General features: G+C 52.4%; 1 protein-coding gene across 1 annotated transcript in view; it reads left to right on the forward strand.

The window, feature by feature from the left end:
* The window catches only part of LOC144828382 (E3 ubiquitin-protein ligase TRIM39-like), a 143,890-nt gene that overhangs the window by 84,407 nt on the left and 44,241 nt on the right, over positions 1-15,242 (forward strand). The window contains exon 4 of the mRNA XM_078686496.1: positions 13,617-13,639. Within this exon, the coding sequence (XP_078542622.1) occupies positions 13,617-13,639 (23 nt within the window). The remainder of the gene's footprint in view (positions 1-13,616; positions 13,640-15,242) is intronic.

Consider the following 15,242-nt stretch of genomic DNA (forward strand, 5'->3'; position numbering starts at 1 on the left):
AAAACAGTGTAAACTATAAATACAAATTAATTTTATTCTTAAACTAAAATATCATTACACATTTGATAAATTTTGAATAATGCTATTATTGATAGAATTTAAATAAATAAAGCGAGCACTGGTTACATTCATTGACTGGTTGAGACTCTACATATAGTTACTACAGTGTGTGCAGTTTTGGTCAATCCCGCCAGCACCGTCCCATCACCCCTTATTAATTTTTAACGACAAACCTTGTGTGCGCAGATGAAGAAAGAAGGTTCTCATAGAACCGTCACATTGTGAAATATGGCTGCATACTTTGGTTTCATGCTTTTTATTCAGGTTCAGGGCGTTTATCCAAACTGTAATTAAGCTCTGGTGCTCGAGGTCTTAAATTGATTGATTTTTTATTATTTGTAGAGCGCCGGTGACCAGACTGGTATACTGGCGCTGTAGCAGCAATTGTATACATGGGGAAAACAAAATAACCAAGATAGTGTAGTCTTATAGACATCCATTATTTAGGAAACAGCCAGGTCTTCAAGGCTTTCCTGATTTCAGCAAATCTGTCAAGCTCTCAATTCAGACTGTATCCTAATCCAAATTTAGGCAGCCTTCACTGGGAAGGCACGACCCCCTTGTCGAACCTCAGGAACTTGTGTTCCTTAATACGATTCGCGGTTGCAGACTGTAGCGCCCTCCCTGGAACATATCTAGTCACTTCAGGGCCACAAGCACCCCCCGCCCCACAATGCCCAAACCCGCAAATAACACACGGACACAAGTGTTAAGTTTGGGAAAATTTGCTGCAGGTTTATTACATACAACATATGTAATGATGGTGGGTTAACTTACGGGTGATCCTAGGGCAGGCCGCATTCTCGACACCTGCCCGCCTGTTGAGCCAATCAGCACAGTGGCGAACCACCCAACTGCTGAATAATTACCATAATTATATTACACACGCCCATTGTTGGGCGTGACTTGGCAAACCCCCGGTTGCACAGGCCCACAACCGCCCGAAGGACTACTGGGGCGCCGACACGAATTCCTGCACCTCCCATGAGGTTACAGGTTAGGCTCTGGCACCCCTATGTGCCCGCTGAAGTACAGTGTTTGCACCTCTCTTCTTCCGGATCGCCCAAGTAACTCCGCCTGCAAGGCAAAAGGAACACATTAAAGCTCCCCAAGAGCCCCCCTCAATCAGACACTCTGGGTTCGAGGAAGGGCGGGAAAAGAGTGTCCCGAAGTAATCGCGCAACGACGTCCGGAGCGGCAAAGAGGCCTCCCTCCTGGAGCAAGGGGGTAATGTACCCTTGGAGGCTCCTCCCAGCCACCCCGGACGTGCGACACCGACACGCCTACCTCCTACCGGGCTGAGCCTGCCCGGGAGAGGAGTGGCTGGCCACAGGATGGGCGGGGGCAGCCCTCCGTGACTAGAGGCCCGCCCTCTTGATGGCCACTGCGTGGCTTCGGGCAAACGCATAGTCACTTCAGGGCCACAAGCACCCCCTCCCCCACAATGCCCAAACCCGCAAATAACACACGGACACAAGAGTTAAGTTTGGGAAAATTTGCTGCAGGTTTATTACATACAACATATGTAATGATGGTGGGTTAACTTGCGGGCGATCCTAGGGCAGGCCGCATTCTCGTCACCTGCCCACCTGTTGAGCCAATCAGCACAGTGGCGAACCACCCTACTGCTGAATAATTACCATAATTATATTACACACGCCCATTGTTGGGCGTGCCTTGGCAAACCCCCGGTTGCACAGGCCCACAACCACCCGAAGGACTACTGGGGCGCCAACACGAGTTCCTGCACCTCCCATGAGGTTACAGGTTAGGCTCTGGCACCCCTATGTGCCCGCTGAAGTACAGTGTTTGCACCTCTCTTCTTCCGGATCGCCCAGTAACTCTGCCACAGCCCGTGCGGTGGTACCCGCTGCCGCACGGGCCCCCCCACCACTGCTACTATTCTTTACCTGCCACCTTTGCTCTGAAGTGCTTCCTCAGGTCGAGGAGGGAACATGTCTAAGCCCACAGGCGAGATGACACCATCTGCCTCAAATAACCCCTGACCTACAACCCTAGCTCTGCAGAGCTTCTCCTCAGTCCATGACAGGACCAAATGACAGGGGATGCTTTTTCAACTCCAAAAGACCTTAGCTCCTGACATGAACAGTACAAGCCTAAGGAACCAAGGCCCCTCTGTATCTAATCTGCAGACCCCCCTGGGTCCTAAGCATAACCCCTTTAGAGATACCATCCCTGGTTCAAGAGGCCATACTACCAGGAAAGGACCTAGGGAGAGATGGGCCCCCTACCGTCGGACGCCCTCCGTATCTTAAATAGGCGTTCCAGCACATGCCACTGGAACTCAACCAAACACCTTACGTCAAACGTTAGCAGACTACACCCAGGAGAAGTTACAGCTACTGCTGAAACGCCGTACTCTGCATCCACATAGGTAAGGTGTGTTTACGTTGCACGCTTGTGCTGCTATACTCTAAAGAGCACAGGGGCATTGGCTGGAATGATACATAAATCCTATGTAACTTGGGCGAAGTCCCATCCCATGCTAAAGCGAGGATTTAACAAGTGATACAGCAGGCATCACCTGCCCTCTTGGGTTTTATTCTGGAAGCAGATTAGGCCATGCTACCACTAAGATAGCTTGTCTGTAAGTTGACTTAGGATCACCACCAAGGGTTTTTTGACTGAAACAAAGTGCCCTTTAAGATCCTGCCCTGCATTAAGCCACGCTGCAGAAACCAATGCCCCTCTGACACCAATCAGCCTACACCCCGGGATGCAATCCCACTACAGCCAAGGTGTAAACTATCCCAGGTTCGAAAGGTCGTACCCCAGGTAAGACCAGGTGATGAGAGTGCCACCCCTGCTAGTATCCCTCCCTAATCATACAATAGGAGAACAGGCACCTGTCACTGAGACCCACTAAACACTTTCACACAAAGCATCAGCAGACTACACCCAGTGATGTAGGACTTCTACCGAAGCGCAGTTCTCTAAATTCAACTGTAAACTTGTGCTTTGTTTACATTTGTGCAAGGTCATACCCCTGTAAAGAGCCCAAAAGATGAGGTGACCCCTACTGCTGATATCGCTCCCTAATCAAAACAATAGGAGAACCAGCGCCTGACACTGAGACACCCCACACACCTGCACACAAAGCAACAGCACACTACACCCAGATATGATAACTTCTGCCGGAGAGTAGTTCTACAACGTCAACTGAAACTGAGGTTTGTGAAGGCTTGTGCAACTGTACCCAAGCAAAGTACAGAGGGAAAATTCAGAGCGCAATGCATAATTAGTATGACTTGAGGGTGGACTTACAAGATTGAAAGGTAAACCGCTGGAAACACAAGCCCCCTAGAAGCCTGGAGGCTGCTTAGCCATACTATCAAGAAAAGGTTGTCTATAAAGTTGACTTAGGGCCCCTGCCCAAGGGATAATAAGCAGAACCCAGGTACACCCAAAATTGGCGATATCCAACCTCAAGCCAACATCTCACCTTGGGAGGAGTGCAAAGGAATCTGAAGGCTACCCAGGTGCAACACGAAGCTGTTCAAACGCAACCCAGGGGAGCCCAACCACACTAACCCAGAAAGAAAGCCGTATGGCCAATCCTGATAGGAGCCCAACGTGCCCAGTCACCCCCAAAAACGTGAAACGAACAAAGAGGAGTTTGAAAACCTGATAGACATTCTGAGTTTCCATTACAGCTGTTACTTCACTTCACGAGCAATTCTATAATGCGTCTTCTAGGGGCCCACTCCTTAAGTATTATTGGCAGTCCTGGCTCAGGCTGTGGTTGCACAGTTGCCCCACTAATACGTGAAAAGAGTGCAACACTACAGGCTGAACAGCCCTACCAACTACTGCAGACCGTAGCGCCCTCCCTGGAGCATATCTTTTCAGCCCACGCTGCAGCAGTGCAGGGCTCCTATTCTGAAGGGCCTGAAACACGATACACATCGCCTTGAAGAAAACCCTCTGCTCCCAAGGGAGCCAATAAAGTCCCCTCAGAGCCTTGGAAGCCGTGGATCTCTGTGGTCTGTTTAATACCAGGTTTGCTGCAGCCACCTGAAGTCTGTTCAGTCTCTTGATCGAGTAGTCAGCGGCTCCTAATAGGCGAGCATTACAGCCGTCTAATCTACTGAGTATGAAACTTCACACAATTATCGCTTTAGCCTGATCAGGTAGGACAGGGAACAGTTTTGTTAGTCCTCATAGCAGAGCAAAACAAACACCAGCCACTTTGTTCGCACACTTTTCCAAGGAAAGGCGATCATCAAAAGTGACTCCGAGATTGTGTCCTGATTGCGAGGAGCATCACTCAGTCTCTGTCGGGAGTGGCAAGAAATTCATGGGAAGTGGCATCAAAATCTTTTCCCGGAGCAGCATGACAATTCTGTCTTATTCCTGTTTAGTTTAAGGGAGTTTGCACTCATCCCATGTACAACATCCACTAGACAGGCCTTTAAAGCTTTTACAGCATCGGGCTGATATTATTATTAAAAGACCGAATCAGCTGCGTATCGTCTGCATAATTAACCACAGAAATGTGATGCGTCTTTATCAGAGAAATTAGAAGCTGCATTTAAATGTTAAACAGCACCGGGCTCAGTGCTGAACCTTGGGGCCCCCCTGTTAAATATGTTTAAAAAGTGATTGATAAGGGGTTAGCGCCACCACCTGACAGAAATCTTGCAAATAGGGATTTTATCCACTTCCATACAGCCAACCAACACCCAAGTCCGCCAGCCTTGTCAGCAGGGTGTGGTGGTTGACCGTATCGAAAGCAGGCGACAAATCCAGCAGGACAAGGACTGTAGACTGACCACTCTCTGCTCTCATACGGATCTCATACAGTGCAGTCTCTGTACCATGGCCCGGTCTACAGCCAAACTGTTCCTTCTCAAGCAAGAAGTAAGACTCTAAGAAGGAAGATAAGATCTCACTAGCATGATGCTCCAGATATTTCACCAGGAAACGATGGAGAGAAATTGGCCTATAATTACTCAAAACCGCTAGGTTTGGTGTTGGCTTCTTCGTCAGAGGCAGGACCACAGCCTTCTTCCAGCTGGGAGGTACTAGTCTTTCAGTGATTGATTGCAGAGTAATGTCATGTTTGGCACCAACTCATCCCTCCATTTTTCAGCTGTTTAGGCGGAAGAGGTTCTAATGGGGATTTCAGACGTTGTGGACAAAGCGATTGTTAACAAGATTTCCTCTGTAATTGGCTCAAAGGATTCAATCCTCCAGTGGGTGCCCTCACCACTCCCAAGCCTTGACATTTCTTAAGCATCTCCATCAGACAAAGAAGCAAGAGTCATGGTGGTACCCGGAAGGTGAACCTTCCACCTCAGAGAAGAATTACCAATGCTGTTGGACAGGCCACATGAAGGGCCGCTCTCCCCCGGCCCAACCAGGCCTAAGTACCGTCACGCAAGTACCACACATCACCATTGCACGTCTTCCGCCCTCTCAGGGCCCCTGCCCGCGAGCACGTTAACCTCGTGGGTCTGATCCACTGCCGGCCCACGCGGCCAGCCTGGGCCGCCATCTTGGACACTTCACCACGAGGCCGCCTGGCCCCCGATCGACCTCAACCCTGGGCCTGGCCCGGCCTCAGACATTCCGGCACCACCCTCCACCCAGGAGGTGAGCGGGCTACTTGGCAAGTCAATGGGAGAAAGAGGTGCCGATGGCTCTCCCCCGCCAAGTGCCGCTCGCCCATCGCCTCCCCGGGCGCTGGCTCCACCCCCCTGCTGGGTGTCTGGACTCCCTCATCCCGGACCTCCCGACCTCCAAGTGCGAGGGTCCGGACATCAAAGCACGCCAGCCCTATAACTGGGGCAGCTCCAGAGCAGGAAGGCAGTTGTATCTTGGAGTCGAGAGACGTAAAGAGGAACTCATCCTGGACGGACTACTGGCGCTGCCGTAGCTCTGTCCTGTGCACCATCGTCCTGCCTGTTGGCGCTGCCACAGCCGTCGTAACCTTCATCCTTCATCGTCGTCCGGATCTGCTGGCGTGGCCGCGGACCGTTGTAACCGTCATCCTTCACCGGGACCTGCAGGCTCCGCCGCGGACCGTCGCCTTTCCTTCGTCCATCTCGGGACCTGCCTGGCTCCGCCGCGGCCCGATCACCTAGAACGCCGAGCTCGAGGATTGAGAGCTATTTTGTACTCATTGGTAACTAAGACTGTCCCGCTACCCCTTTCCTCAACCAAAGACTAGAATCGAGGGGACCCCTGAGTCCAGACCTCCTTGTACCATACCATCGTAACCTAAGAATTGCATATAAAGTCTCGTTAACCTTCAGTCTTGTGTGGTGTCCGTCTGTGGGGGGGAAGTTACTTGTCTGTACAGTCGTTGGAGACGGCTCTCCCCGGAGACCTCTCCCCGTAATCTCGGCCGACCCTCCCGGTCCGTCTAACATTGGTGGCCAGCGGCGCGATCCGAATCACCGCATAACGTACAGAGAGTAGCTCACCCCACAACGAATCACAATGACAACTAAAGAAAGCGGATCAACCGAGAAGTTCCAAATGGAAAAACTAGAGGAATACAGCCATCGTGAACTAAAGCAGTTCTGCATCGAACTAGGTATCGCTACCACCGGACTAAGCACCAAGGACGATTTTAAGCATGCCCTAGAATCTTGGGCAGAGACCGGGGATGCCGAAGCCCCTGAGCAAAGCACCGCGAAAAAAACCACCACGGCCCCTGAAGGGCAAAGAACGGGTCTCTCGCAAGACGAGATCCAGGAAAGAGAAAGAACCAGACTACACGAGCTAGAAATGGCCCGACTCAAGATGGACATAGAACTCAAGTTGGCCGAACAAAAAATCAACTTAGAGCACCTGCGTCTCCGAGAAGAAAGAGAAGAGAAACAGAGACAAAGGGAGCTCGAGGAAAAGAAACTGGCGTATGAGCACGAACGGAACCTAGCCGAGATCAACCTGCGCAAGCAGAATAAAGAGTTAGGGGTGCCCGAGCGACCCCACACCCCAGGGACCACGGAGAAAAAGGTACACATCCCCAAGGATGTTGTCCGAGAATATTTCCGAGAGGACGACATCCAGCAATGGTTTAAGGCCTATGAAATCGCTATGACTGCGCACCGGATCGATAGAAGCGATTGGGGGGCCGGTCTATGGGGCAGATTCCTCAATGAGGGCCGCGATACCCTGCTACAGCTCCCGGACCACCAGATGACCTCCTACGACCATATGAAAGCGGCACTCCTCACCCGCTATGGCCTCACGCCCGAGATGTACCGTCAGAGGTTCCGAGACTGCACACGCATCCCGGGTACGACTTGGGTGGACTATGTAACGTACTTTAGCCGAGCTTTCGAAGGCTGGATCAGAGGAAACAACGTCACGACCTACGAACAACTGTTCAATCTGATGGTATGGGAGCATCTGTCGAACAATTGCTTCATTGAACTACGCCAACACCTCCTCGACAGCAAGTTAACCGATCCCCGGCAGCTCGCAGCCGAAGCTGACCGGTGGGAGATCACCAGAGTGGGCCGGAATGGGTCCTACGAGCAGAACAGGAACAACAATGGTCATCACCGACCCAGAGGAGGAGGAGGGGGCCAAGGACGAGGAAGAGACAACACTCCGGCCGCCCCCGCTGCCAGCACCACCCCCCCGGCCAACCGGGGCAGCACCCCGGCGCGACCGGGGTACAGAGCCAATGTCACGTGTCACCGATGCCAACGAGTCGGCCACTATGCAAACGACCCAAGCTGCCCGCAGTACCAGAGTCCAAAACCCCGCCAAATGGCCGCCGCGGCCCTAGGGGAAGAACAGATCTCCGAGGAACAGGAAACAGACGAACAAGAGCATCAAGAGTGGGAGCCAGCCGCCATGACTCTCGCGTGCTTAGGGGGAAGAGACATGGTCCCGCGGGTCCCCCTACCCGCTAACACCCAGAAGTACAGCCAATGGGTGAGCATCAATGGACGACGGGCCGAAGCCCTTCGGGACACCGGGGCCAGTGTAACAGCCGTCCGCTGTCACCTGGTGACCCCAGAACAGTATCTACCGAACATTCTCTGCCCTGTGCGATCAGCCGACAACTCAGAAAGTCTGTGTCGGATGGCCTGCGTCCCCTTCGAGTGGGGAGGGGTCTCCGGCATGTTGAAGGTAACGGTCCGAGACGATGCCCCCGTGGACTGCCTCCTCGGAAACGACCTGGAGAGCTCCCCGTGGGCAGCCGTGGAGCGAAGAGAACACTTGGGGATGTTAGGCGTCCCGGACTGGGCGTGCGTCACCACCCGGTCCATGGCCGCCCGTGCCAACCATCACCCGGAAGAACCAGAATGGCCGGCGCCACCGCCTCCGGTCGCCCCAGCCGAGACCACCGACCATGACACCCCCCTCGAACCTGCTCAACCTGCCGACCTCGCTAACCTCGACCAGTGGGCCCAAGAAGGGGGGCCCACACAAGAACAATTTCGCCAGGAACAGAAGACCTGTCCCTCCCTCGAGGGACTCCGCCAGCAAGCGCTCGCCCAAAGCGCAGGGGATACCTCCGGAACTCATTGGGTGTACTGGGACAATGATCTGTTGTACAGCGAGCAAAGAATCGCCGAGCTGGGGGCCACCCGAGTACTAGTAGTGCCCCTCCGCTTTAGAGACTTTCTATTAAACCTGGCCCACGATGTCCCCCTGGCAGGGCACCTGGGACAAGATAAAACCTACAGTCGCCTAGTGACCCACTTCTTCTGGCCCAAAATGAGAAACGATGTGCACCAGCATTGCCGATCTTGCCCCACGTGCCAAGCCAGTGGAAAGAGCGGCCGCAAACTAAAGGCCCCCTTGCAACCTTTTCCAGTAGTCACTACACCATTTGAGAGGGTCGGAATAGACATTGTGGGGCCCCTGGACCCGCGCACAAAACAAGGCCATCGCTTCATCCTGGTGCTAGTGGACCACGCCACCCGCTACCCGGAGGCTGTTCCTCTCCGGACTGTGACAGCCCCGGTAGTCGGCCGGGCTCTGATGGGGATCTTCTCCCGTGTGGGGTTCCCCCGAGAAGTCGTCAGCGACAGAGGCACGAACTTTATCTCTAAATACATGAAATCCCTCTGGCAACAGTGTGGGGTCACCTACCGATTCACGACCCCCTATCACCCCCAAGGGAACGGACTTGTTGAGCGGTTCAACCGCACGCTAAAGGGGATGATCGGGGGATTGGAAGAGCCCCTCCGTCGCCAGTGGGATGTGCTGCTGCCGTGCCTCCTCTTCGCCTACCAGGAGGTCCCACAGAAATCCCTAGGCTTCAGCCCATTTGAACTGCTATACGGGCACCCAGTGCGGGGGCCGCTCAGCCTAATCAAAGAGGGCTGGGAGATGCCTCCGTTGAAAAACCCTCCAGATGTCTTCCGGTACCTCCTCACCCTCCGCAACCAGTCCCGGCGGTTCAGAGAACTAGCGAAAGCCAACCTAGAGGCCAGTCAAGAGGACATGAAAAAATGGTATGACCAGAACGCCTCCTCCATTGAATTCGAACCTGGCCAACAGGTATGGGTAATGTCCCCTACGGAGCCATGCGCTCTCCAAGACAAATGGACGGGGCCCTTCAAAGTAATCGAGCGCAAGGGTCCTGCCACCTATCTCATCGACATGGAATCCTCCCGGAACCCACTCCGGGTCCTCCACGCCAACAGACTGAAACCCCACTTTGTACGAACAGAGCTCAGCCTCCTGATGGCCACAGACAATGGGGTTGAAGAAGACTCCGAGCCTCTCCCTGACCTCCTGCGGACTCAAGAGCAAGACGGCTCCGTGGATGGGGTCCGACTCTCGGAGACCCTCACCAGAGAACAGCGCCAAGAGTGCCAAGCCCTCCTGTCACAGTTCGCCAGTCTGTTCTCCCTCACCCCAGGTGTCACTTCCTGGTGTGTGCACGATGTGGACACCGGGGACAGCCCCCCTATCCGCCACCGGGCCTACCGCGTACCTGATCGGGTACGGGCCTGCATCCAAGCAGAAGTGGCCAAGATGCTCACGCTCGGGGTCATCGAGCCCTCAGACAGTCCATGGGCCAGCCCGGTCGTACTGGTCCCCAAAGCAGCTGCCCCCGGAACCACACCAGAACTCCGGTTCTGCGTCGACTACCGGGGCCTGAATGCAGTAACCAGAACAGACGCACATCCCATCCCCCGGGCAGATGAACTGGTCGACCGAATGGGAGCTGCCCGCTACCTCAGCATCTTCGACCTGACAGCAGGTTATTGGCAGATCGGCCTCACATCCCGAGCACAAGAACGTTCTGCCTTCTCCACCCCCGATGGCCATTACCATTTTACGGTCATGCCCTTCGGCATGAAGAATGCCCCAGCGACATTCCAACGGCTCGTCAATCAGGTCTTGGCGGGGCTCGAAGAGTTCAGCGCCGCCTACCTAGACGACATCGCTGTGTACAGCCACCATTGGACTGAGCACCTCCACCACCTCCGAGCAGTGCTACAAGCCCTTCAGCGGGCTGGCCTCACAATCAAGGCCAGCAAGTGTCAAATTGGGCAAGGGTCTGTAACCTACCTCGGACACCAGGTGGGAAGCGGCCTAGTGGCCCCTCTACAGCTGAAAATTGCCGCCATCCAGGACTGGCAGCCCCCCATCACCCAAACCGAGGTACGAGCCTTCCTGGGTCTCACGGGCTATTACCGACGGTTTGTGAAAGACTATGGTACCATAGTGGGGCCCCTCACAGAACTAACGTCCAAGAATCAGCCCAGGAAAGTCAACTGGACCCCAGAGTGTCAAACTGCATTCGAACAGTTGAAAGCAGCCATGTGTTCCGCCCCTGTGCTCCAGGCCCCAGACTACAGCCGGGAATTCGTCGTTCAGACGGACGCCTCCGACCAAGGCATTGGGGCGGTCCTGTCCCAAGTGAACACAGAAGGCCTTGATCAACCGGTGGCCTTCATCAGCCGGAGGCTCCTACCACGGGAGCAACGCTGGAGTACCATAGAGAGGGAAGCATTCGCTGTGGTATGGGCCCTCAAGAAGCTCCGGCCCTACCTTTTTGGCACCCACTTCCGGGTGCAGACCGACCACCGACCCCTGCAGTGGCTGATGCATATGCGGGGGGAAAACCCAAAGTTGCTACGCTGGTCCATCTCCTTGCAAGGTATGGACTTCACAGTCGAACACCGGCCTGGGCCAGATCACGCCAACGCGGATGGCCTGTCCCGGTTTTTCCGCCTCGACGAGGAGAGTCCCCAAGAGGATGGGTAACTCTCCCCGCCTTCAGCTGGGGGGGACGCATGTTGGACAGGCCACATGAAGGGCCGCTCTCCCCCGGACCAACCAGGCCTAAGTACCGTCACGCAAGTACCACACATCACCATTGCACGTCTTCCGCCCTCTCAGGGCCCCTGCCCGCGAGCACGTTAACCTCGTGGGTCTGATCCACTGCCGGCCCACGCGGCCAGCCTGGGCCGCCATCTTGGACACTTCACCACGAGGCCGCCTGGCCCCCGATCGACCTCAACCCTGGGCCTGGCCCGGCCTCAGACATTCCGGCACCACCCTCCACCCAGGAGGTGAGCGGGCTACTTGGCAAGTCAATGGGAGAAAGAGGTGCCGATGGCTCTCCCCCGCCAAGTGCCGCTCGCCCATCGCCTCCCCGGGCGCTGGCTCCACCCCCCTGCTGGGTGTCTGGACTCCCTCATCCCGGACCTCCCGACCTCCAAGTGCGAGGGTCCGGACATCAAAGCACGCCAGCCCTATAACTGGGGCAGCTCCAGAGCAGGAAGGCAGTTGTATCTTGGAGTCGAGAGACGTAAAGAGGAACTCATCCTGGACGGACTACTGGCGCTGCCGTAGCTCTGTCCTGTGCACCATCGTCCTGCCTGTTGGCGCTGCCACAGCCGTCGTAACCTTCATCCTTCATCGTCGTCCGGATCTGCTGGCGTGGCCGCGGACCGTTGTAACCGTCATCCTTCACCGGGACCTGCAGGCTCCGCCGCGGACCGTCGCCTTTCCTTCGTCCATCTCGGGACCTGCCTGGCTCCGCCGCGGCCCGATCACCTAGAACGCCGAGCTCGAGGATTGAGAGCTATTTTGTACTCATTGGTAACTAAGACTGTCCCGCTACCCCTTTCCTCAACCAAAGACTAGAATCGAGGGGACCCCTGAGTCCAGACCTCCTTGTACCATACCATCGTAACCTAAGAATTGCATATAAAGTCTCGTTAACCTTCAGTCTTGTGTGGTGTCCGTCTGTGGGGGGGAAGTTACTTGTCTGTACAGTCGTTGGAGACGGCTCTCCCCGGAGACCTCTCCCCGTAATCTCGGCCGACCCTCCCGGTCCGTCTAACAAATGCCCTCTAAGGTCTTGCTGACTTTCTTTTCAAAGAATACCGCAAGATCATCACACGGCTGCTGCGTATGAATAATATTATTTTTTAAGCACTGCGGATTAGATAAGCCCCCGAAGACCTCAAAGACCTTCTTTGCGCTATTAACAGACGCTAAAATAGAATCTGTGTAAAAGCTGCTTCTGCTGTGCGTATCTCCTGTTTATGCTTATTCAATGTTGTTTCTCTTCTTCCGTGTAAGACCGACGCCATTTCCTTTCTAATTGTCTGCACTCTAGTGTTGTTGCTTGTAGTGACTCATTATACCATGGGGTAGATAGATGGTTACAGGGTTTCATCTTAATAATGGGATTATTTTATCCAAGGTCGCTGTAATCTCTTCATTAAACTTTCTGCAACTAGTTTCAATTGAATCGTTGGGATCAAGACTGTTAGAAAAGTCAAAGACATGCCCACCAGAGTACTTTGTGAGATTATTCTTAGCCCTCCCCTAAAGATTTCCTACCTGAATTATGTCAGCCCATTCATTTCATAATTTATTCTTCAAACTGAGACAATTCAAAGCAAAGCCCAATTTTTTTTTACATAGAACCTAATGTAAAGACTGAGGCTGTTCCAGTTCAAGTGTCACCAATTCTCCCAGAGTATTAAGAGCCGCCTGTTGTGAACGAAAACACCATGGTATAGGAGGCAGTGGTGCATTTTTTGGAGTAAGTGTTCTACTCCGTTCTAGTTTTGCAGCTTGTATGGATAAACGTTTTCTAACAGAAACAAGATAATTAAAGGTCTTATCCTGTGCTTTATCCGAGATACTTGTTTATTTACAGGTGTACATTTAATTCCAAAAGTATTTTGGCGTGGTATACTTTGAGTATGGATATTAGTTGTTTCTCTGGTATATCACCAAATATTTCTAGCAATGCAAGGGTTTTAGCAGGATAAGCCGCCTGATCTCAGGAACGAGAGGCTATAATACATAACGCATTCAGATTATATCAGTCTGTACTCCATCTGCCCTCACTCAGAATTTAAAAGTTCTGCTGTCTTAAGGGCCCATTTGGGATATCTCAAGCTGTGCTGTGTCATGTGACCCTATTCAGAATATCACAGACTGTCTGTTTTGAGGTGTGAGGTCGGCACCCTTGTGTCTCCTTAGATGAGATCCTTGCATTAACCTGAATTGCACAACTAATACCTAAACGTCTGCGAGAATTTAAAACTGGTTGAGGAAACTCATGTCCTTCTTCTGTTTTGCAGGATGTAAGAAGCACCTTGAACAGGTGAGGCTGGTTTATTGTCTTCCTCTCAGTGTGTAAGGAGCAGGTCTGGCTTCAGAGTGGAAATGTCAGTCCTGAGCTCACAGAAATCCACTCTGCTGCCAGAGCAGTACCACCGCAGACAATTATTATGTGCAGATCACGTCATAACTACTCACCTACCTTACAAACAGTGTTGAGGCCCCCTGGGTTGTTCATAAAACATCCACAGTCTTTAAAAACTCCTTTTCATTCTAAGAATCATTAATTGAGTTTTCAAAAAATGACTTTGAAACTCCACAAACTCCCAGTCTTATGAAAATACACCCTCACTCCAGGGAAGCTCTCATGTGTCCTGGAAAACACCCTTTGTCCACAGAAACTACCTCAAGTTTACCACAATCACAGAGAACTCAAAGCCTCCTTCAGTACTTTCCGGCGCCACTGCTAATCCTCAAATGTCCCTCTAGTGCTTTGAAACATCATTGGAAATGTCTAAACCCCACATCCTCCCCTAACCCTGCCTCATCCTTTATTAGAACATTGGAATGTTGGGAGCTCCATTGAAAACAAAGTAGTGCTCCGGGCTTATATTGGCTGGTATAAGCCTGGAGCTACCACATTCCAATGTTTCTTTGTTCACAGCTCTGGATGTGAACAAAGGCATCAGGGAGCCTGAGGGGATTCCAATCCCCTCACGCTTCCAAAAGGCTTTGTTTTTTTGTTAAAACATTCTGTCCTCTAGTGACAATGTTCTAATAGCCTTATAGCCCTTCGTAGATGGGCTATACCGCTATTAAAGTCCCTCTCCTTGTTAAAGGCCCTTGCCTTCGGCTCGGGGCCTTTAACGCTGGAGAGGGCCTTTATTAGCCGGTATAGCCCTCTACGGTGGGCTATAAGGCTATATTAGAACATCGGAATGTGGGGCGCTCCATTGAAAACAATGGAGTGCTCCGGGCTTATAATGGCTGGAATATGCCTGGAGCTACAACATTCCAATGTTTTTTTGTTCACAGCTCTGGCTGTGAACAAAGGCTTCAGGGAGCCTGAGGGGATTCCAATCCCCTCACGCTCCCTTAAGGCTTTGGTTTTTGTTAAAACATTCTGCCCACTAGTGGCAGGATGTTCTAATAGCCTTATAGCCCTTCGTAGCTGGGCTATACCGGCTATTAAAGTCCATCTCCCTTTAACGCTGGAGAGGGCCTTTAATAGCCGGTATAGCCCTCTACGGCAGGCTATACGGCTATAGTAAGGAGCCTGTGTACGGCCATAGATGGCTACATCCCTAGTTTCATACCCTAATTTAAGGAACATACATAACGTATGACTACTGTCTATCTGACTGCAAGTGGCCCCAGGAACCAGAGTTAAATTACCAATAGAAATAAGTGGGCACAATTGGCAAAGCTTTTCAATGTAATTAGCAGCTAAATGACAGCACTAGTTCTGAGATAATTACAGGTATAGTAGAGAGACGCGTACTACAGTGGTTCAGACTGAGGCAAAGTGATGTGGTTGCTGAGTTACAATATTATAATACATTTGTTATTCAGGCTTAATATTCCATATTGAGAGGTTTATGCATAATGGTACATTCCACAGAGATGCTATATGTTCAGAAGGCTGT

Source organism: Lissotriton helveticus, chromosome 4_1, assembly GCF_964261635.1.
Source record: "Lissotriton helveticus chromosome 4_1, aLisHel1.1, whole genome shotgun sequence".
In the NCBI taxonomy this organism is placed as follows: Eukaryota; Metazoa; Chordata; class Amphibia; order Caudata; family Salamandridae; genus Lissotriton; species Lissotriton helveticus.